Source organism: Terrapene carolina, unplaced genomic scaffold (assembly GCF_002925995.2).
Source record: "Terrapene carolina triunguis isolate 2854851 unplaced genomic scaffold, T_m_triunguis-2.0 Scaffold88, whole genome shotgun sequence".
Taxonomy (NCBI): Eukaryota; Metazoa; Chordata; order Testudines; family Emydidae; genus Terrapene; species Terrapene triunguis.
The window spans coordinates 18,957,590-18,980,433 of record NW_020664439.1 but is presented as its reverse complement, the minus strand read 5'-3'; the positions used below and the strand labels follow the sequence as shown (position 1 = coordinate 18,980,433).

The following is a 22,844-nucleotide window of genomic DNA, read 5'->3' as shown; positions in this document are numbered from 1 at the left end:
TGGTCCAGTTCTGTAACTGTTTCCCTGCCAAACTTCCCTGGGTTACTTCCTACCCAAGTGTCTGGGGTTCTCTGTCTCAGGGATTCTCCGGTCTCTCCCCTCTCTGCAATGTCCCATGCCAGTGTGTCGGGGTCCGTCTCTGACTGGCTGGCCTCCACGTCTTGGAGTGCAGGTGGTCCTCCCTCAGGAGCTAGCAACACACCTCCTTCCCCACGGAGGTCAGCCCAGACTGAGCTGCTCTGCTGGGTTTTATATCCTACTTCCAGCTGGAGCATGCCCAGCAGAGCTGGGGGAGTGTGGCCTCCTCAGCTAAAAGAGAAGGGTTAACCCCTGCTGTACCAGTGCGGGGTTGATACACCCCATCACACGCTTATAGAAAATCTTTTTAGATTTATAAATTTTAGGCAAAAATGAGCTCTCTGATGCATTCTCTTACTTGGCTATACAGTACCTCTCAAACCTGGAGTTATATGGCTGATTTATGCTGCCTTTGTTTGGATGGGATTGTAGCTCTCAGTAAATGAGACAGAAAGCAAGTGATCAGACCCCAAACTTCTAGACAAAACTGAGCTTTAGAAGGTGTGATAATTTCATTCTGCTGCCGAGCTTCTCTTCTAATTCATAACAAATGGGTAATGGCTCTCATCTGTGGACTTTGGAGATGTTCCAGTGTTGTTGCTAGAGGCTCCAGGACTAAGCCCCGACCTTCAACTGAAGCCTCCAGAAGGAATTTCCCATTTGTTATGAATGAGGAGAGAAGCTTCTAGCAGAAAGAAAATTATCTTGTAAGAAATTTCTTTATCCTGTCCTGAATGCTAGGAAGATGCAGCAGATATTATTTCGCCATTACCAGCACACCATTGGTAGATTTTTTGTTGTACTCATAAATGCAAGAATATCTAAACTTGCTATTAATGTTTTTCAGGGCATCACAAAGATAAACCTAATGTGGCTTTCTTTTAGTGCTGAGAATTTAATCTTCTTAATCCATTCTTATGTCACTAGTACTGCTGCTGAAGCTCATTGTCATTAAAAGGAATATGTGTACAGTACTAAGCAATAAAATAATGCTTGGCTTTTCTTTTGTCTTAGGCTTTATGTCCATTCTTAATTTTTGCTTGTCATTTTTATTATACTTGTTTTTAATCTTTATCATTTATCAAATTAACTGCCACAATGACTTTCCAGTGAAAAATCAGAATCCTTTGCTTTTCAACAAACTTAACTTTACATTGAGCAGCGTCATAAAATCATAGTTGACCATTGGAAAAACTTTTTTTTAGGGCTGTCAATTAATTGCAGTTAACTCACATCATTAACTAAAAAAAATTAGTCGCAATTAAAAAAATTAATCACAATTAATTGCACTTCTAACAATAGAATACCAATTGAAATTTATTAAATATTTTTGGATGTTTTCTACATTTTCAATATTGATTTTAGTTACAACACAGAATACAAAGTACACAGTGCTCAGTTTATATTATTTTTATTACAAATATTTGCACTGTAAAAATAATAAACAAAAGAAATAGTATTTTTCAATTCATCTCATACAAGTACCGAAGTGCACTCTCTTTATTGTGAAAGTGTAACTTATAAATGCAGATTTTTGTGCAGGTTGTTGTTACATAACTGCACTCAAAAACAAAACAGTGTAAAACTTTAGCGCCTACAGGTCCACTCAGTCCTACTTCTTATTCTGCCAGTCACTCAGACAAACAAGTTTGTTTACTTTGACGGGAGATACTGCTGTCTGCTTCTTATTTACAATGTCACCTGAAAGTGAGAACGGGGTTGGCATGGCACTTTTGTAGCAGGCGTTGCAAGGTATTTACATGCCAGATATGCTAAACATTCATATGCCCCTTCATGCTTTGGCCACCATTCCAGAGGACATGCTTCCATGCTGATGATGCTCATTAAAAAAATAATGCGTCAATTAAATTTGTGACTGTACTCCTTTGGGGGGAGAATTGTATGTCTCCTACTCTTTTTTTTTTTACCCGCACTCTGCATATATTTCATGTTATAGCAGTCTTGGATGATGACCCAGCACATGTTCGTTTTAAGAACACTTTCACAGCAGATTTGACAAAACGCAAAGAAGGTACCAATGTGAGATTTCTAAAAATAGCTACAGAACTCGACCCAAGGTTTAAGAATCTGAAGTGCCATCCAAAATCTGAGAGGTTCAAGGTGTGGAGCATGCTTTTAGAAGTCTTAAAAGAGCAGCACTCTGATGCTACAGAACTCAGAAGCTACAGAACCCAAACCATCAAAAAAGAAAATCAGCCTTCTGGTGGTGGCATCTGACTCAGATGATGAAAATGAACATGCGTCAGTCCGCACTGCTTTGGATCGTTATAGAGCAGAACCCATCATCAGCATGGAAGCATGTCCTCTGGAATGGTGGTTGAAGCATGAAGGGAGATATGAATCTTTAGCGCATCTGGCACGTAAATATCTTGCAGCGCCAGCTACAACAGTGCCATGTGAATGCCTGTTCTCACTTTCAGATGACGTAAAGAAGAAGCAGGCAGCATTATCTCCTGCAAATTGTAACCAACCTTGTTTGTCTGAGTATTGGCTGACCAAGAAGCAGGACTGAGTGGACTTGTAAGCTCTAAAGTTTTACATTGTTTTATTTTTGAATGCAGTTTTTTTTGTACATAATTTTACATTTGTAAATTCAACTTTCATGATAAAGAGATTGCACTACAGTACTTGTATGAGGTGAACTGAAAAATACATTTTTTTTGTTTTTTAGTGCAAATATTTGTAATCAAAAATATAGTGAGCACTGTGCACTTTGTATTCTGTGTTGTAATTGAAATTAATATATTTGAAAATGTAGTAAACATCCAAAAATATTTAAAATAAATTGTATTCTATTGTTGTTTAAAAGCGCGATTAATCACGATTATTTTTTTTAATCGCTTGACAGCCCTACTTTTTTTCTACTTCATCTGGGTCAACCACACAGCACTCAACATTTTCTGAGCTGCAGATGACAATAGAGGCTTTGTCTTTCACATGTGTCAACTGGCATGATTGATGGATCATAGGGATTTTATTGTGGAAGGGAATTTGTTTACTTCATGTAACCTGGCTCAGCCAAGATCTGAATTTGTAATGTGCTTGCACAGCTGCCTTTTTTCCTGAGTTGCCAATACTTTTTAAATATTAAAAATATTAATTAAAACAGTAAAACCTCTTCTAATTTTGGTATTTTAAGCTACACTTGATGAACTCTAAATAGTAGTTGGGGAGACTATATAATAAGACTTGGTTTGTTACATCTGATTGAAATCTTTTACAGGAGTCTATATGACTGGAAAGGAGCTACGGCAACACATGCTTCCGAAGTCAGCACCTTTATCTGAAAAGCTGAAAATGTTCAAAGAAACTCTTCTGCCCCGACATCCTCCTATTTTTCATGAATGGTTTCTGAGAACATTCCCTGATCCTACTTTATGGTCAGTTGCTGTGATCATGTTAGCTTAATGACACTAGTTTATTTTCACAAAATGTAAATGAAGATAAAGCAGATAGAAAATGAAATATGTACTAAGCAAAATAAGACTGGAGCTTTTCACATAAAGCACAAAAGCTATTTAAAAGCTCTGAATTGTCTAAAAGGTTGTGCAAGGGCAAGTGATCCTAGGTTTTTACATTGGATCCTTATTTTCTGTAGGTACAGTAGCAGATCAGCCTATTGTCGTTCCACTGCAGTGATGTCAATGGTTGGTTACATACTGGGCTTGGGAGACCGCCATGGTGAAAATATTCTTTTTGATTCTTTGACTGGTGAATGTGTGCATGTGGACTTCAACTGTTTGTTCAATAAGGTAGGAAATGTCTTGCTGATCTTGCTTATTTTTTAAACACTTGTAAGTTCAAAATCCACAAATTTCTCCTGCTTTTTCAGTATTTCTTTTATTTTGAGACTCAGAATATCTATCATGATATTCATATATCATTGTGTTTCCTATTCAGATGCTTTAAAGTATATAAACCTATATAGCCAATGGAAAAAAAATCTTACACAAAGGCATTATTGTCCTATATGCCGTGATAATTAAAGCAGTCTTTTGTTCAGGCAGCATCACATGAGCTTTCTTTGGATGCACTAAAATGTCAGCACACGTCAGAGTACTTGCTCAATGTTTACAAAACATTCCAATTAGTCTGTCTGTCTTTCTTTCTGTCTGTCACTGCTGTTGTGAATAATGTAGTTTTGTACCTCAGTCACTCAAAAGAGAATTTGCCGAGGAAGAAAGTGGCGTTTTCTTTTTAACTGTGGGCAGAATGGGTTTTGGTATTTCTATTGGACAATCTAGTTGGTGTTTGGCTTAATTCAGAAATATGTAATATGGCTCCTGTTCAGCTAGTTGCCCTGTTAAATCTTCAGTGCCAACCATTTGGCCTTGTTGGTCCTATTCAACCTTGTTTTTAAAACAAAATGTTTTGACTATGTATCTATAAATTATGAGAATAGTGAGGATTTTAAAACTATCATCAGAACTTGCCTGAGGTGGTGGAACAAAGATAAAATTTAAATCTTGAAAGCTGGTGTATGATTTAAAACAGAAAACATTAAAGAATTTTTGGTAGTTCTCATCAATCTTTCACCAAACTCCTAGTCTTTGTCACCTTTATTATTCTATATCCCATATCAATCCTTTGCTCATGCCAAATTTTCCTAAATGGTGAGATGGACTTGTGATATGGCCAAATGTCTGCTAGCTAGGATGAGACCTCCAGAAGCAATGCTGACATAACCCAATTCAATTCTATGCCAGAATCACCTGAATTTGGTTTACTCTAATGGCAATAGTTAGGCAAGATAAGTTAGTTGTTTGGCCTGCAGTGGTCTGACATACAATTTGGAAAAGAAACTTGATAGAAATAATAAATCAGAAAAACTGTTCTGAAGTTAACTTCAGATTTAATTAACTTTTTATTAATTTGCAGGGGGAAACTTTTGACGTTCCAGAAATTGTACCTTTTCGCCTCACTCATAATATGGTGAATGGAATGGGTCCAATGGGAACAGAAGGTCTCTTCCGAAGAGCTTGTGAAGTCACAATGAGGCTAATGCGTGATCAGAGAGAACCTCTAATGAGGTACATAGCAATCCGTATTTAAGAGGTTTTTATAATAAAATTATCTAGTTTATGATATAAACTTGAAATGTTAACTGCTGGTCCCTGAGCCAGTTATTTTGGAGAGAGAAAAAACTTCTCTTCCAGTAGCACAGATTGAGTCTGACATGCACTTTATGTATAAAACTGTATAGCTAGTCAACACATTTTGTTAACTGTAGAGTTACTTTCTAACTAGTAATAAGAAAAAGTACCAAGGTTTACTGTGGATAGAAGTTTTACAGTCTTATACTAAACTTCTGGTTGTTCTCAAAATATAACTTTTAGTTTTTATTTACCTCAAATTGTCTCTGCTTTAACCCTCTTCTGCTTAGTTCTTTTGAGCTAGATCCTCAGCTGCATTGCTCTTCTCAGGTACTGGGGGAATCCTTGGCTGCCTGTTTGAGAAAGCTGTAAGTCACGGTGACCGAGGTCCCAATGGGGGCCAGCTATGATCACTCAATTAGGGTGAACTGCAAAGAATGGGGCAGACAATCCCCATAAAGCTGGTGGATATTCCACTACTTAGATTTACCAAGCCAGCATAAAACAGCTTCTTTATTACCTTACTCGTTACTCAGAAGTCCAAACAACACAGTTCCCTTGAAGTGGTCCAGCCTCAGGCCTCCATCCAGATACCCATGTCAGATATGATGAAAATTTCTGTAAATCTTATTTCATCATATAAAAGAAGAGGTTCTGCCAATCCCAAAGGATCGGACACATTATCTCTCAGGTTAATGAATGTTTCACCTCTTACCCAAATACACGCTACAGCCAATTCTTATTAACTAAACTAAAATTTATTTAAAAACAACAGAAAGAGAGTATGGTTAGAAGATCAATATATACATCTAGACATGAGTTCAATTCACTGAGGTTCAGATTCATAGGATAGATGGTGAGCTTTGTAGTTGCAAAGAGTTCTTTCAGAAATAGTTCATAGGTTGTAGTCCAATGTCCAAATCTCATATTCAGGGCAAACCAGCATAATGGGGACCTCAGTCTTGTGACTCAAACTTCCCCTGATGAAGCCTAAGCAGATCTGAGATGACAGAATCAGGACCCAAGGATCTTTTATACAATTTCATGTCTTTTGAGGAGTTGGGAGTTCAAAAGGTAATTAGCATGACTTTGAAGGAGGTCCATCACCGGTACTTAGGTATAGAATTAACATAAGGAAGTTTGCTTGTTCCTCCACCATTCACAGATAATTTGTTATACATTTCAAAGAGAGATGAATACAGAGATATCCCAGGTTTACAATTCATTTAAATGATAGGATGTTCTTTTGACCTCTGAATTATCAGAATACAGCATAGACAGGGACTGTTGATTACATTGTTGACCCTACTCATACATATGTAAATACACAAAAACACAAACATTATCTCCCCGCATGTCTTTTGAGGGTTATTTATTTTGCAGGATGTTTAACCCTTTCTAGCCATGCGTCACAGTCACCTAGTTCAGGGCAAAGAGGCTTGCAAAAGATCTGACCCATTATCTGCTGCTACTCTGGAGTGTAAAACTGAAACTTTCTTAGTAGCCTTCTCACCCTGAGAGTGAGTCCAACATTTTTAAATTTCTAAACTTTTGGCTTGAGTGTATGGTCTTGCTCCAGTGACACACATCCTGAAGTTGCTTCAACCCATATTTCAGTATTGTCTATGCAGGATTAGTTACACATTCCAAGTCCAAAATAAGGATAAAATACCTTCAAAACAGATACCATGAAGTCCATCTTGCACCATTACCCAATGGAACAGCAAAAACAAAGTTACCTCGTACCAGGTGACTTTCTAAGGCACAAACTGTACTGAAAACCTTGGATAATTTTCAATGGTTGCATAAGTCAGCGTGGAGAAGATTCTTAGTGCAGGTTTCAGTGTATTATTTTATATATTAAACATTATGCACCTCTATCACAAGTGGCATAAAAATTTGGCTGAATGCTGACTCCCACATTTTTTCAAACTGAAGTCCAGACATAGGGGATAAATGGAGACCATTGATTTGACGACAGGTTTTCTTCAGTTCTCTTTAACAAATGTTAATTTTGTTTGTGGTGGTATTGTTGCATGTTAAAAGAATCATTTAATTTTTCTCTAGAAAACATTATGTAAAAGAGTTTAATGTGTTTTTTAAAGCTAGCAACAGATAGTAGTAATCTTATTGAAAGAATTTTTGGGGAGCTATGAAGGGTAGCAGTTCTCATTAAAATGGCAGTTTTTATATTTAATATTCACTTGGAGCCAAACGGTGGAGTCCTTCATTATACAAAATGTCCATTAAATAAATGTTAGTTTTGTCTGGTTAAGGGCACCAAAATTTGATCCATTGTGAGTTGAATCTGTGATGCGCAGTAGTGATGACAGGCATAGAGTGTCCTTATTCCTTTGTGCTTGTATCCCATTTCTGAGCATTTGGCCTGCCAATATTTAGATCATGATGGAATAATTGTAATACAGACTAAGAGTCTGTAGAGGATTCGTGCTTAAATTGGATGTTCTGTAATCTGCTTTTACTTCCTGGAGTTGCCACACACTTGCTACATATTTCACTAGACTGTTCATTAACTTGAGAACACATTTAAGATCTTTACTCAGAGAAACACGGAAGATAGCTCATGTTCTGAGGGCTGTCAGTTACATTACTGTTCCACTAACCTATCCAGATGAGTAATAAAGCTATTATTTTTACTGCCTTCTGAAAGGTATGCTGCTCTGTTATTTTAATTGCAAAAACTGCTCTTAGAGGATACAAGATCAGATTCAAAAGAATAATTGTGTTGTTTATGACTGCAGTCATGGACAAAGCTAACCTTTATGAAATTACCAGTAGTGATACTGTGGAGAGAACTGTAAAGGAAATAGACTCTTTAAAATAAAAGGAGGGACTTCATTAATGTTTTTTCTTCCTTTAGGAAATAAAGAATTATAGATGATTAATTATGAATATTAAGCAGTAATGTTTTATTTTAGCAAACAGAAAAAGTGTCTTGCATTTTAAAAATTGAAGTTAATAGTCAAAAGATTCTATTTAATTTTTCATGGTCAAAAGAAGTTTATAACTAATCCTTTTCCCACATAATGAACACTTATTTTGTTTGTATGTTTTTAGTGTCTTGAAGACTTTTATCCATGATCCCCTTGTAGAGTGGAGTAAACCAGTGAAAGGTAATACAAAAGCACAGGTGAATGAAACTGGGGAAGTTGTCAATGAAAAGGTCAGTTGCAAGAAGTTTGATCTACTCTAGAACTAACATTTCATTATTTTATATTTCACAGTATCATCAATTGTTTTGTTCTAATTTATGCCAAGCTTTACTTTCCTGGGTTTTTTTCTTCTAAACCTATTCCAGCTGTTTTTTATTAAATATCTCTTTGCTGTTGTTTAATCCTTAAAATATGAGACTGATATTTCAATAAAAACCTTCATGAGACCTACTGTACCTTTTTAGCATCATTCTCTAAGGCTGTGTCTATACTGGTAAAATTAGGACCCATAAGTGCAGCTCCATCTGTCATGGAAGCTGTAGTGTAGAGAGGGCTCATGCATTTTTACCAACACGTTATCCAAAGCTACTAGATGACATGGTGATGATGCCACTTGAGCCCTGTCTGTGCTATGGATTCCGCTGTTTCTACCATCAGTGTATCTTAACCCAGTAGAGCACAGTCCCCTCCAGAGTCTGGAATGGAACCGTCTCTTGCTCAGAGTCTGGAATGGAGTCTCTTGCTCTTTTAACAACGTAGCAAGTTACACACATAGAACTACATTAAAAGAACATTATTAGGGAGTGCCAGTTCTGCAGTAATTATGGTTGAGCAGCATTGTCTGTTCAAAGGTCCACTCTTCTAAGTACTGTAAAATTCACATGCTTACATGGATTGTCTTGAAAATTTCTGTGCCTTATGGGGACGAGGCTGGAGTTCATGATCTAAATTTGGATAATGTAAGCAAGAGATTCCAAGATATGAGATCCTGTGGGGGGGGAAAGGGTATGTGAGCAGCATCAAGCATGTAATTAAAGTCTGTATCATAATGGGGCTGAGTTAGTATAAGGGGACTGAAGTAAGTTTGTACAGCCAACTTTAATTCTGGCATTTCCTAATCTTAAGAGCTTGACCTTACAGTCTTACTGTTCTTTTAATGTAGTTTTTTGTGTGTTATACAATATACAAGATAAATGAATGAGTGATCTTATTAAGGAATATATAGCTTCTTTCAGTGTAAGTGTATGTGTATGGCATAATAGTTGTGTGTTTTGCCTGTTTTCATTGTTGAGAATTAGTCAAAATACTTTATTTGGCTCAAGTCTAGTTCATACTTGCAGACTCATTTTTTGACATCAGAGGAAAACTCTTCCAATCTGGCCCACACTAGATCAGTCAAAAAAAACAACAACAAAAACCCACCATTTTCAGAAAAAAATTGCTTTTCTGAACGTAATATGTTTGAACGTTTTCTGGAACATACTTTTTTGACTACAGTTGATTCTTGGCCTCTGTGTTACTGAGCCATATACATATTGTGATAATGAAAGGATTTATATAGGATAAACCACATTTCATTGCTACCTGTTTCAAGAGGTGGTGCAATAGCTTATTCAATCTTTGATAAGGTCTTGTAAAAGTAATGCTAAGGCTATAGCTTGCCCAACAAGCAATCAGTCCTTGAGAATGATTTACTTTGTTCATTTTCTTCAAACTATTTTCAGAAAAAGTTCATAGATATTTGTATATTAAATCTATTTATGTGGGATCTGGAATACATGCTGTAATTGTCCAAAATTTTATTTGGAAGAACAGGAACTGTTTCTGTTACAGATGTGACAAATGTATGGACATGTGAATTTTAAGTTTTCTTTTTCCTTGTTCGTAGGCCAAGACTCATGTCCTTGACATAGAACAGCGGCTACAGGGTGTGATTAAGACTAGGAACCGGGTAAAAGGATTGCCCTTGTCTATTGAAGGGCATGTTCATTACCTTATTCAAGAAGCAAACAATGAGAACCTGCTCTGCCAGATGTACATGGGCTGGGCTCCATATATGTGAAATACTGCCTTCACAACTTATGCTGCTATAATTTTTTTTTTTAAACAAAACGTTGTTGAATTCTTTTAGTCACTGTAATATTTTCTACAATTACTACTTTTGTTGATTTCTGATTTTGTGCATATCTATATTGCAACTTAATATGCAGTCTATGTAATATATACTATATAGTTGTAGTACATATGCTGTGTATGTTGTATACGAATATAAATGCACTCAGTGCATTGTATGAGTTTGAAGATACATACATTTATACATAGATATTTGTATTTATGGAGACTCTGTTTTATGTATACAGAATACAATAAATGAACTACTAAACAGAATATACAGTCATCTCAATGATGCAGGTGTGTGGTTTCCTATATACTTGCATTCATCTGCAATATTTATGAATGTGTATGTATACTCCCACATCTAAGCAGGGTCAAATTAGCTTTATAAAATGTTTTATATATATTTTTTAAGGGAGGGAGATAAACTTATTCTATTTCTAATTAATTTCTTTTGTAGGAGACAAGAGTTGATATTAAAAAAGAGAATGTATATAAAATGGAATTTTATATCAACATGGTTGAAATGGGATTTTTAGCTGTAACTGTATTCATGTACCTATTTCAGAGGGGTTTTCCAAAACTAGAAACCTTTTTGCAAGATATTCATTCTCACCTAGGTTTCTGTGAAGTTTTGCTATTGCTCATGGGAAGCCCTCAGGCATTTCAAACTATTGTATCAACTAGTAGTACCTGTCTGACCTATTTTCATTCCTCTAAACCACCCACTAGAGCATAATATGGCGTGTGTCACCAAGAGGCAGGTTTATAACACACAAACTCCTCCAATTGAAGACAATAGCATTTCCTGATTTAGCCTTCTGAAGTGACTGAGATCATTCATGCCCTTAATTTCCTTCTTTTACTTGTACTTTCTTGTTTTACACCCCTCCCCTATGCTAGAAAACATCATTTTGTGCACTCAACCCCACCTTACTTTGAGAAAGTCCTCAGCCCCCACAGAAACACTTTTTATAGCCTTCCATTAAGAACCCAAATAGAATGAAATGTGTTATACTATGACCATTATTGCCTCTGAGCACCATTTGAAAATAACACTCCATCTCTACTGTTCCCATTTCCCACCCCCACTAAAAAAACCCCACCTAGAATTACAAGGTGCATACATAATCTGAATTAAAGTAATCAAATGGCCTGTATTCTAATTCCCTGCTCTTTGCATATGTATTATCTAACTTAAATTAAGCTCTTTGGGGCAGAGATCTAGAATTTGTCTATGAAGTGTCATGAACATATATGGTGCAGTAGGAGTAATACATTATAATGGAGAGAATCATTCCTTGGGATCTGTGCACAGAATAGCCCCTCCACGCACGCCTGGATCTCCATCCTTCTGAAAGTAAAGAGATTGAGGGGCCTTTGTGTTACTGTCCCTTCACCATAGAGATCTTTTTGTTGGTGGGGAGGGGCAAACTCATGTCCACCACCATAATGTGGGGAATCTGCCAAAATGTTAATGTATACTGAAGCTGCACTAATGTCCTTGCCCCAGCCTGCCATACTGTGAAACCCAATTAAGGGAAAACGTAGAGAAGTGGTTAGAGGAATCTTTAGCACAGTAACTCCATTGCTGCAGAAAGAGCAGCCCCTCAGAGTCATTGCACAGGCACAGGACCCCCTGCTTTTAGCATCTGGACAGAACCCCTTGTTTCCTCCACTGTTGGCAAATCTATTTCGCATTGCTTTCTTGTAGGTTTTCCCATGTGAAGCAATTTTCCGGCCCCTGTTATTTCCCACTCAAGTCAGAGACAGTTTTTCTAGAAACAAAAGTAAGTAATGTGTTTTTGAATATATTCAATTTTCACTGATGGGAGAAACAAATGTCCAGAGTGCTTCCTAAATCAGTAACAAAAGGAAGTATTAACTGTGCGACACTGGGCTAGAAAATATTGTGGCAAATCTAGTATATAATTTTTGAAAGTTTCTTCTGTTAAGAGGCAGGTATACATGTGTAATAGTCCTTTATGTAGCAGCTATTGTTCTGCAGCCAGATGCAAACAGTCATTCCTAGTTAATCTGAATTTCAAATAGGTTGCAATGCCCCTCTGAATTTAAATACTATGCAGAACTGTAAATATCTTTTCGCCATTGTTCTCCTGGGAACCTGGACGGTCATCTAAAATAAGAGAACATTAAAGATGATGCTGAAATGAATTAATGCTGTCCTGTGAATACATTAACTTGCCCAAACCTGCTTCCAGGTATATTTGTTTTTAAAATGCCATCACTTGGATCCTATGCTGGGTAATTTTTGTACTACAATAAGGTGGTGATGTATGATACATCAGATTGAAATGTAAATAACACTGTCGAGCTAAAGCTAGCTTGGAGGTTCTTATACTGTTTTACATATTCTGATTAAGATCTATACGTTTGAACTAGAACTATAGTTAACTATGCAGTTTCTACCCAGTCCCTTATGAGCCGTTTTTTCTAAATACCTATATCCTCTTCAGTATTGCCTTATTTATTTGTTCCTTCTGTTTCTCTACTTTCTCTTTTTTAATTTTTAAAGGAATTTGTGTGTTTTTCAGATGTTTCCTTCTCCATTCTCTGCTTCTTATGCAGTCATCCCCAAAACCTTGTGTACAGATGCTGGTTTCTTCTCTCAATTCAATATCTCATCTCTCCCTGGTACCCTTCATCCGTGGTATTTCCTCCTTTCCCTTCTAATTCCTCTTCTGTCCTCCTTAAGGTAGCCAACGGAGAACCCTTCTGGGTAGGTTGGTGAAAGGGTAGCCTCTTCCTGGGAACAGAAACCATAAGGCCAAGTGACCAAAAGCTACAGGGGAACCCACTGTGCTGTAGTCACAGCACAGAGTGATGCTGCAAAGCTGTATTTTCTGCTGGGCATGAGCCTAGCTGATGCCTCCATGATATCAATGTAAAAGGTGCTGTGCAGCACTCTGCACAACTGTGCAGGAGGGAAAAGGAACTTCTGCACACAACTGATGACCAGTGCCTATGATAGGAAGAAGCTGGAAACAATCCCACTGTGACAGGTTAGACCTCCCATCTGGGATGCCACCCGATGTGCTAGGGTACCACTCGTTCTGCCAGTTCCACCAACCTGGGTTTCTCCTGTCTTAGCTGGGCCAGGCCCTCAAGCTTTCTCCAGCATACACACAGGTAGGTAAACACCCAGCTGCAAGTGAACACAGAGACACTGAGATTAGCTCTGTGTGGGAGGAATCAGCTTGGACATTCACATGCACACCTCCTTTGGGGTATAAACCCAAAATAATAATGTCTTGCACTGTAGAGAACTCTATACAATGTAAGCTCATAAATTCACCCCCTCCCTCAATGTGGAGGAAGATATGCACAACTTCTTGCCCCAGTTTTAAATTATAAATTGCACAAATTGGGTTTTATAATAAAAACAAGTTTATTAACTACAAAGACAGATTTTAAGTGATTATAAGGGATAGCAAACAGAACAAAGCAGATTACTAAGCAAATAAAACACAAATACGAAGCTTAAAATCTTAGAGACTGGTTTCAAGAAAGTAATTTCTCACCCTAAATGTTGCTTTTGGGCAGAATGCAGGTTAGCTACCCTGCTTGCAGCTTAAATCTTCAGACACCATATTCAGAGACCAGATCCCTTTTCCAGACAGGGCTCATCTTCCCCCCGGTGTCTTTCGTCCTTTCTTAGATCTTTCCAGCTGTCATCCTGTGTGGGGATTCAGTGAAGAGTGAACCAAGATCAATTTACTCCCCAGCCTTACTTAGACTTTACATAAGGCCAGAATCTTTTGTTTCCCAGTCTTGACCTCCCCCTCCTTTTAGTGGAAAATCACTAGAAGTCCAAGATGGTGTTTAGTACCAGGTGACATGACAACATGACCAAAGCAAGGTCCCAGGACACTTCTCAGGGCCAGCACATCCCTTGGCCTGCACCGCTTCCCGCAGCCCCCATTGGCCTGGAGCGGCGAACCGCAGCCAGTGGGAGCCGCGATCGGCCTAACCTACGGACGCGGCAGGTAAACAAACCGGCCCGGCCCACCAGGGGGCTGACCCTGGTGAGCCGTGTGCCAAAGGTTGCAGATCCCTGGTGTAAGTAACTCAGTGATCCAGGAAACCTAATGGGAGTCTTCCAGTCCTTGGTTCATATCTAGCTCAGCTCCTTATTTAGATCTGCCTTGCAACATTCTGCTCCCCAGGCCTGATCTGCACCTGGAAAAGTTTTGAAAAGCTTCTTGATTGCTAATGCTGTTTTCAGCATCCTGTTTATTAGCTCTTTTCCCAGCAGGGTTAGATAGCATGGTGCTGAGCACAGCAGCTGTAGCCATTGAGTTACCTGCAGCTGAGCTCTTAGCATTGCTTAGGCCTTTGTTAAGCAGGGGAACAGTTTCAGGTGTTTCCCTAGCATAGGCAAGCTCCACTCAACCAGGGTGAGTGGGGTTTGGTTTTGTACAAGCATTATAGGGGAAGGTGGATGAATGGCACATGGGTTTGTACATTTTCATACCAGTTTTGCAAGGCTCACATAGATCATTGTCCCTATGGCAGCACTTGGCTGATGTCTTGCTATGGGCCGCTAAAGAGCCTTGCCCGCTTATGGACCCAAACTTGTCAGGGCTGCCCAGAGGATTTAGGGGGCCTGGGGCAAAGCAGGGGAGCTGTGACACTTGTACTCACCCAGCAGCGGTCCGGGTCTTTGGCAGCATTTCGGCGGCGGGGGGCCCTTCAGTCGCTCCACGTCTTCCGCAGCACTGAAGGACCCGCCACCAAAGACCCGGAGCAACTGAAGGGTCCCCCGCCGCCGAAATACTGCTGAAGACCCGGATGGCCGATGGGCCAGGGCTCGCGGAGCCCCTATGGGGCCTGGGGCAAATTGCTCCACTTGCCCGCACCTCTGGGCGGCCCTGAAACTTGTACCCACGGTGGGGCTCCTGCTGGTGGATATGCTTGTGCCCAGCTGCTGGTGGACAGATGTCCGTACCTCACACGTCCATACCTCACCTTTGCGACTCACTAACCGCAGCGCCGGTGTAGTGGTACAGGAAATTCTGCCAGGGAGCAGTTTGAGTTTGGGCTGCTACACCGGCGGTCGAGGCAGAGAGGGCAGGGTCTCTCACTGACGCGGTGGCCCCTTGCCGCCCCGAACGGGCTAACCCCGGCAGGTCTGCGCTATCCCAGCGCGGAGGCCGCACCGGCACATTCAGGATGGGGTCACTCACGAGAGTCGGGGGCGCCCGGCCGGCAGGCTGCGCTGGCTCGTCTCCCTGCGGGTGGGGGGAGGGAGCGAGCTCCTGCACCTGCCCGCAGGGGAGAGAAGGTTGTGAGGAAAGACGCTCTGTCTCTGCCTCAGTCTCTATGGGTGGAGCAGAGCCGCTCTGCGCCGCTCTCTGTGGTGGCTGGGCGGCCTGGCTGTCAGTAGGACGCGCCGGAAGGAAGCCGGCTGCGGGGGAAGGGCTGTTTGGGTCCGGTCGGGCTGGGATAGGCGGCGGCCATGGGGGTCCCCAAGTTCTACCGGTGGGTCTCGGAGCGGTATCCCTGCCTCAGCCAGGTGCTGAAGGAGCATCAGGTGAGCGGCGCTGGGCTGGGGGTAGCGGGCTGGGGGGTGCGCACCCGCCTTGTCCCAGCCGCTCTCCGGGTACGGGAGGGTGTCCCAGTGCTTCGCCGCAGCCAGCTCACAGCAGAGGGCGGCCGGGAGCCAGCGCGGGCCCGGCACCGCTAACGGCTCCGGGCTCGTGCCCGGCTCTCTGGCACTGCGCTGACCTGCCTCGTCCCTGTGAGGAGCCAGGTCGCTCCCGAGGGTTCCCCGCAGGCCACGGTGCCAGGGAGCGAGCTCTGAAGCGGGCCCCGCTGACACGCCTCCGCAAACACAGCTGCTGGGAGGCTGGGGCAGGTGCCAGCCCTGCCGTTATGGGGAGAGCAGTGCCTGCTAGTCGCCTTCCCGCTTATGTTCGTTGATTTATTTTCCTTTCCCGGAACACGTCTAGGACTAGTTCAGCAGCTTCTTTGTTTGGCCTTTTATTACACGGCATAATAAACTTGCTAGCAACCCGCACTAGCTTCACCAGCAACCCCTCTAGGTACGTTTGGAAGGCGCCTTTCAAAAGATAGACTGCAGCTGTTTTGCTTGACAGCATTGCTTGGATGTAGAAGACAACATCATGGTGGGGTTTTTTAAAGTGCTTAGCCTTTGTCCAACTCTGCTTCTATCTAAGTAATTGAGGGTGGTCTAAAAGTAAATAAAGTAGACATCTAAATATTATATGATTAGGAAACGTGGACATATAGTGCTGTAGTCAGCATGTTGATGTTTATTAGAATAGCTACATATTATTTTAAAGTAAATTAAAGAGAGGTTGAAAATCATATAGTTATGATGGTGGAGGGCTTGTCTATGCATTTAAATTAGTTCAGAATAAGGTAGGAATTTAAAGCAGATTAACTATTCCTGATTAGCTCCATGTCTGGATGCCTTTATTCCAGAATAAGAGTGATTTATTCCAAATCATGTTAAACTAATTCAGAATAAGGCATTCTTATTCTGGAAAAGGAGTATCCACACATGGAGCTAATCAGGAATAGCTATTCCGGAATAATTCCCCAAGTAGACAAACCCTAAGTAGTTAGAAAGAGGAAAGAATGGAAAACAGAAAAGACTTTCAAAGATGAAAGGACAATTAAACTACTAACCTCTTGTCCTAGATCAGTGGTTCTCAACATTTTTATCATTTAGGGCTGCATATGCAGCTCTCTGTGTTATATAGGCCACATCCACACAATATATATACTACCTGTATGGCCCTGAGAATGTCACATGGGCTGAAGTTGTGTGCTGGTTGGGCCACAGGTTGAGATTCACTGCCCTAGATAAAGGGGCAGTAATATCCTAGTCTTCGAAATTACCAGAGTCTATGCTGGATGCTCAGAGGGGGTTGAAAGCATAAAACAATGTTTGTTAACGATGCTTCATCATACTCCCAGTCAACTGTTTGTTCATTTTGACTTTATCTGCTCAGAGTTGCACCAACTTAACATAAGGTGTGATTTTAAACTGTTTAGTTAAACCAGTGCGGAAGGCTTTGTAGACACTTTTATTTTGGTTTTTATGAGGCTGTCTACAATTAAAAAAACTTTTCTCGTTTAGCTATACTGGCAAAACCCTTCTAGTGTAGATACAACTATACTACCAAAGAGTACTTCTGCTGGTATAGTTTATTCCAGTTCAGTGAGCAAAATAGGCTATATTGGCTAAAGCACCCTATGTTTATCAGTATAACTGTCTACGCTAGGCCTTTTGATAGCGTGCCCACAAAACTTTTAGGTGTAGACCTGGCTTTATTTTAGTTTCGCTTAAGTCATCGATTAATAACAGTTTTCAATTAAACTGAACCTGGCTTCCACATGGAGCAAATGTATGTACACTCAAGGCCCTTGATTTCTGTTGCATCATAATTGTTGACACTTAAGCCTCTCCTCATTTAAATGTGGTTCTGACTAAACCAATTTCTAACATAGTTTAGCCAGAAAGTGTAGACAGAACCAAACAAAGTTTAAAATTCAACGTGGTTGTTAAAGTAGTTCCTTAACATAGCCTAGTGTAAGTGAATCCTTTACTTAAAAATGGTTTAAAATGCCTTTTAAAATAAAGTTGCATTCCCAACTGTGGGACAAGCCTCTTAGAAAACTGATTTTTAAAACTACATGAACTTTAGAGCACACTAAAATATTGCACTTAAACAAGAAATTTTGGTCTCACGACAAAAATTCCAAAATAAGCTCCCTGCTGAATGCAGGCAGAGAGCAAGGAACATGTACAACACACATTCTCAGAAAGCTGCCATGGATAGGGCTCACATTCAGCTGTGCATGGGTTTAATGGTCACAGCATGTCCACTTGAGTCATCCAGTTACTGTGACAACAGATTGCCAAAAAATTCTCTGGCTGTTGACTCTGACAGAGTCTTGCTACATATGCGCATTTCAGTCTCTTTGGTTCAGCAATTGAGCACAAGCCGACCTGTAGATACAGACTCTAAGATTAATAACTTTTTCAGTATTGCTTCCCCAAAGGAACATTGAATGCTATGCATTAGCTAAGAAGTATGCCAAGTAACTGAGATCAGTTGAGTGATTAGTAAAGACTTCAGCTATGTCTACACGGCCATGCAGTTTAGACTATGGAGGTCTGAATAGGAATGTGCACCAAAGTACTGCGCTGTAACTCCTCTGTTTAGATGTTGCGGGCACGAACTAAGAGGTTCCTGGTTCACATTAATGTAGTCCTGTTTGAAGAGGACTACATTAACGTGAACTAGGAAACTTTTAGGAACCACAGGTACAGCAAATTTCAAGACAATCCAAGTAAGCATGTGGTGGATTTTAGAGCACTTAGAGTAGTCTGCTTTTAAGCAGAAAACCATATAGTTATGCCTTCTTTGGGGCTGTACTATGTAAGTTGTTTCTTTGAAACAGTAGGATAAAAAGTGTATCGTTAGAATGGTCTTTTAATATAACCAGCTAGCAGCTGTTGAAAATATACAGTGCCTTGTCTGTACTAGACTTAAAGAACTTGTTACTGTGTTAGCTAACACGTGCTAACATCATACCTTCAAATCCTGGTCGAGACAACACCTAAAAAGTACTGTTAAAATGTGTTAGTTGACATGTTCTGTGTGAAAGAGAGGCTCTGTCTGAAGTAGATTAAAAAAATGTTTTTATAAGCCAATGCTTGAACTCTGAAATGTTAGCACAGTGCCCCGTGTATCTACACAGTCATTCTGGTTATTTATAACTAATTTTTGTACCACTTTTTTTTCCAGTGTCGGGGATGTTGCTTTTAACTATAGTCTTGCTGAACAAAAAGAAGCAGTCTTCACTCAGCGCTCTTAATTACTAGGTTTATTCATATTCATATCAGTGTGTAGAATTTATCATCTGATATCCTTTATGAAGGCCCTAGTGTCCTCCTAGAATAGAAACTCAGCAGCAGCCACTGCTAGCAGAACCAGATGGAATAGGGAAAGGGACTAGCATGAACCTACTTGCTCACCCACCCCTTCCTTTGTGGAGCCAGCCTGCAAAGCACCATCACAGCATAAAGTTGGTTGTGGGAATACAGTCCTTTACAGCCTGGGGAGACTTGTTGATGTCAGCAATTCGAGACTCCGTGGGCTTTTTTGTAGGGTTAGGAGATTGATTCTTTGTGGGGTCAACTTTCATAGGCTGATTGACTCTATATAACTTTACCACCAATCTTAAGGCTCTTTACATGGAAAAAAGTAGGAATAAAGGAAAACTCTGAGTATTTTATCCATCATTCAACCAAGAGATATTTCCATGCGTTCAAGGAAAGAAAATTAACTTTTAGTACCCCCAGAATTCCTTATATATCCAGAGAGACTATGTTTTGATCTTTTTGAATCTGGCAGAAAGACTGATTTATGAAATGTTCACCCTCGGTCTATTTTCTGGAACCGGAAGGGGAGGTGCCTTCTACAGATTGACAGTTTCTGGTGGTCAGTTGGCTGAGTGCAAAGTCAAGAACTGGAGCAAGATGGAGCATTAATTTTTGATGACCAGAACATTTAGGGCTTTAGTAATCAATAATTTGGTGCTCTCTGTATTGAATTTGCTGAGGCATTATGCATTACCAAGTGTGGACAGGTTGACTGAGTAAAGCCTCCGAAGTCTAATTGACTCATAAAATTTATTTTATCCTCTTTTACCATCAGAGCAATAAAATTTTTAGTGTTAGTTATTTGATTTTGGTTTTATTACTGCTACTTCCTTTTGAACTCTCAAACTAAAAACATTCTGTAGGAGGCAGAATGATGTCATGTTAACTATATCATAGTTTTCCATAGTTGTTGGAAGAAGGGCATATTCTGCATATCTTTTAAATAATTGGCAAGTACTGTGTGATTTTTTTTCCCCATTCAGTTAATCACTACAAGGAGAAACTGTTCTGTTTATTTCTTGGAACTATTCACATTTTTGTCTTTACACATTGTACAAATACATGTTTGCCTAATTTAATATTGTAAAGTGTTCTTCCCACTATTTATCTTCATTGCAAAAAGATGCAGGATAATTTGTATTCTAACATTTAATTACAAAGACTATTATGAAACTGAATTCAGACTGGACATGTTTCACTATTTTATATTTGCTACAGTCCAGCAACATGCTAGTCTACTTGCTATCCAGTGTGTACAGTATTTTAATAGAGAATGAGCAGGTATTGCATGCAGATAGAAACCATTAAACATGAAGGCCTGATTCTCTTCTCTTGCTGGTGTCAGTCGGGAGCAATTCTGTTGAAGTTGAAGGAGTAATATTGGTAATATTTTTTCACTTCAGCAGGTGGGTATTGTAGTTTTAAGAATGCTTGATAGAGATCTTGTAGGTGCTTAAAACTACAATACCGACCTGCTGAAGTGAAAAAACAGATTGACAGAGCCAGACGAGTACCCAGAAGTCACCTCCTACAAGACAGGCCCAACAAAGAAAATAACAGAACACCATTAGCTGTTACCTTTAGCCCCCAACTAAAACCTCTCCAGCGCATCATCAAAGATCTACAACCTATCCTGAAAGATGATCCCTCACTCTTACAGATCTTGGGAGACAGACCTGTCCTCGCTTACAGACAACCCCCCAACCTAAAGCAAATACTCACCAGCAACCACACATCACTGAACAAAAACACTGACCCAGGATCCTATCCTTGTAACAAAGCTCGATGCCAACTCTGTCCACATATCTATTCAAGTGACATCATCATAGGACCTAATCACATCAGCCAGACCATCAGGGGCTCGTTCACCTGCACATCTACCAATGTGATATATGCCATCATGTGCCAGCAATGCCCCTCTGCCATGTACATTGGCCAAACCGGATAGTCTCTACGCAAAAGAATTAATGGACACAAATCTGACATCAGGAATCATAATACTCAAAAACCAGCGGGAGAACACTTTAACCTGTCTGGTCATTCAATGCAGACCTGCGGGTGGCTATTTTACAACAGAAAAACTTCAAAAACAGACTCCAACGAGAGACTGTTGAGCTGGAATTGATATGCAAACTAGATACAATCAATTTAGGATTGAATAAGGACTGGGAATGGCTGAGCCATTACAAACATTGAATCTATCTCCCCTTGTAAGTATTCTCACACTTCTTATCAAACTGTCTGTACTGGGCTATCTTGATTATCACTTCAAAAGTTTTTTTTCTCTTACTTAATTGGCCTCTCAGAGTTGGTAAGACAACTCCCACCTGTTCATGCTCTCTGTAGGTGTGTATATATATATCCTCAATATATGTTCCATTCTATATGCATCCGAAGAAGTGGGCTGTAGCCCACGAAAGCTTATGCTCTAATAAATTTGTTAGTCGCTAAGGTGCCACAAGTACTCCTGTTCTTTTAACAAATTCAAAATACTAGGAGCTATATGCAAACAGTTTAAATACATGTGAAGGTGAGACATACTTTTTCTCTGTGGTTCTCTTATATTCAGAAGAGTTCATAAGTGAGAATACTAGAATGATGTAAAATATTGGGCCAGCTACTCAAATACTGAAGAAACAAGCAAGGGTTTGTTTTGTTTGAAGGAGAGGAAGGGGGAGGGGGCACTACTGGACAGGGCTACGTTGTTTCTTCTTCTGTTTGCTCTTGCAGAAAACGTGATAGAAGAGAGAGGGCATAAAAGGCATTTTCTATGTAAAACATAGATGATTATTTATAAATTTCATCACAGCATGCATCTTCATATGTAGAAAATGTCATCTGCTACCCTTCCATATGTTCTGCTTCATGTGAAAAGGGCATGTGGATCACCAAGGTTTTGCAGCTTTTTAGAGTGCTGTCGCTTGGGACTAGAGAGCTGGTGTCTGTGTGGATGTGATGGACTTTGGGCGTGCAGTTTTATTCAGACCACAAAATTAGTTCCTTTATTAGAGAGACTAAATGCCATTCCAGGAAGTGCAGAAAAATAATTAGTGAGCACCATACGTCAGCTGCATTCTTATACATTGCAGATCGAGCTCCATATCCAACAAGACGCTAGGTATTGCTAGAGATTAGAGATGTATTACCTCTGTCTTAAGCCTGCCTCTACCTCTTCCTTTCCTCCATGCTCCCCAGTACTCTGCTTCTCCTAAATCTAGAATTCTGGATTATAAACGCAAACCCAGAAATGTTCCCCTAGAACAGGGGTAGACAACCTTTCAGAAGTGGTGTGCCGAGTCTTCATTTATTCACTTCAAGGTTTTGCGTGCCGGTAATACATTTTAACGTTTTTTAGAAGGTCTCTCTCTATAAGTCTATATTATATAACTAAACTATTGTATGTAAAGTAAACAAGGTTTTCAAAATGTTTAAGAAGCTTCATTTAAAATTAAATTAAAATGCTGATCTTACGCTGCCAGCCTGCTCAGCCCGCTGCCAGCCTGGGGTTCTGTTCACCTAGGCCAGCAGCGGGCTGAGCGGGGCCTGCAGCCGGGACGCCGGCTGGCAAGGGGCTGGCAGCCGGGACCCCAGACCTGGGGGGGTTCAGGGGTCAGGGCAGAGGGCTGGGTGTGTGTGGGGGGG

At 40.2% G+C, this 22,844-nt stretch overlaps 2 protein-coding genes and 1 long non-coding RNA gene across 8 annotated transcripts in view; 2 read left to right on the top strand and 1 right to left on the bottom strand.

Moving 5' to 3' along the window:
• ATR (ATR serine/threonine kinase) overlaps nucleotides 1-10,534 on the top strand; it is an 87,070-nt gene extending 76,536 nt beyond the window's left edge. The window contains exons 43-47 of the mRNA XM_024211093.2: nucleotides 3,323-3,479; nucleotides 3,698-3,851; nucleotides 4,978-5,129; nucleotides 8,271-8,376; nucleotides 10,035-10,534. Coding sequence (XP_024066861.2) covers nucleotides 3,323-3,479; nucleotides 3,698-3,851; nucleotides 4,978-5,129; nucleotides 8,271-8,376; nucleotides 10,035-10,208 — 743 coding nt within the window. The 3' untranslated portion in view covers nucleotides 10,209-10,534. The remainder of the gene's footprint in view (nucleotides 1-3,322; nucleotides 3,480-3,697; nucleotides 3,852-4,977; nucleotides 5,130-8,270; nucleotides 8,377-10,034) is intronic.
• Nucleotides 10,535-13,362: 2,828 nt separating this feature from the next.
• Nucleotides 13,363-15,553, bottom strand: LOC112114390. The gene is made up of 3 exons (XR_002908735.3): nucleotides 15,251-15,553; nucleotides 13,804-13,958; nucleotides 13,363-13,427 (listed from the first exon to the last, which is right to left on the bottom strand). It is a non-coding gene; the product is annotated as an uncharacterized LOC112114390 (long non-coding RNA).
• Nucleotides 15,554-15,707: 154 nt separating this feature from the next.
• Nucleotides 15,708-22,844, top strand: part of XRN1 (5'-3' exoribonuclease 1) — an 82,480-nt gene continuing 75,343 nt past the window's right edge. For all 6 annotated transcript variants that reach the window (XM_026649982.2, XM_026649981.2, XM_026649980.2 and 3 more), the window contains exon 1: nucleotides 15,708-15,815. In XM_026649982.2, coding sequence (XP_026505767.1) covers nucleotides 15,741-15,815 — 75 coding nt within the window. In that variant the 5' untranslated portion in view covers nucleotides 15,708-15,740. The remainder of the gene's footprint in view (nucleotides 15,816-22,844) is intronic.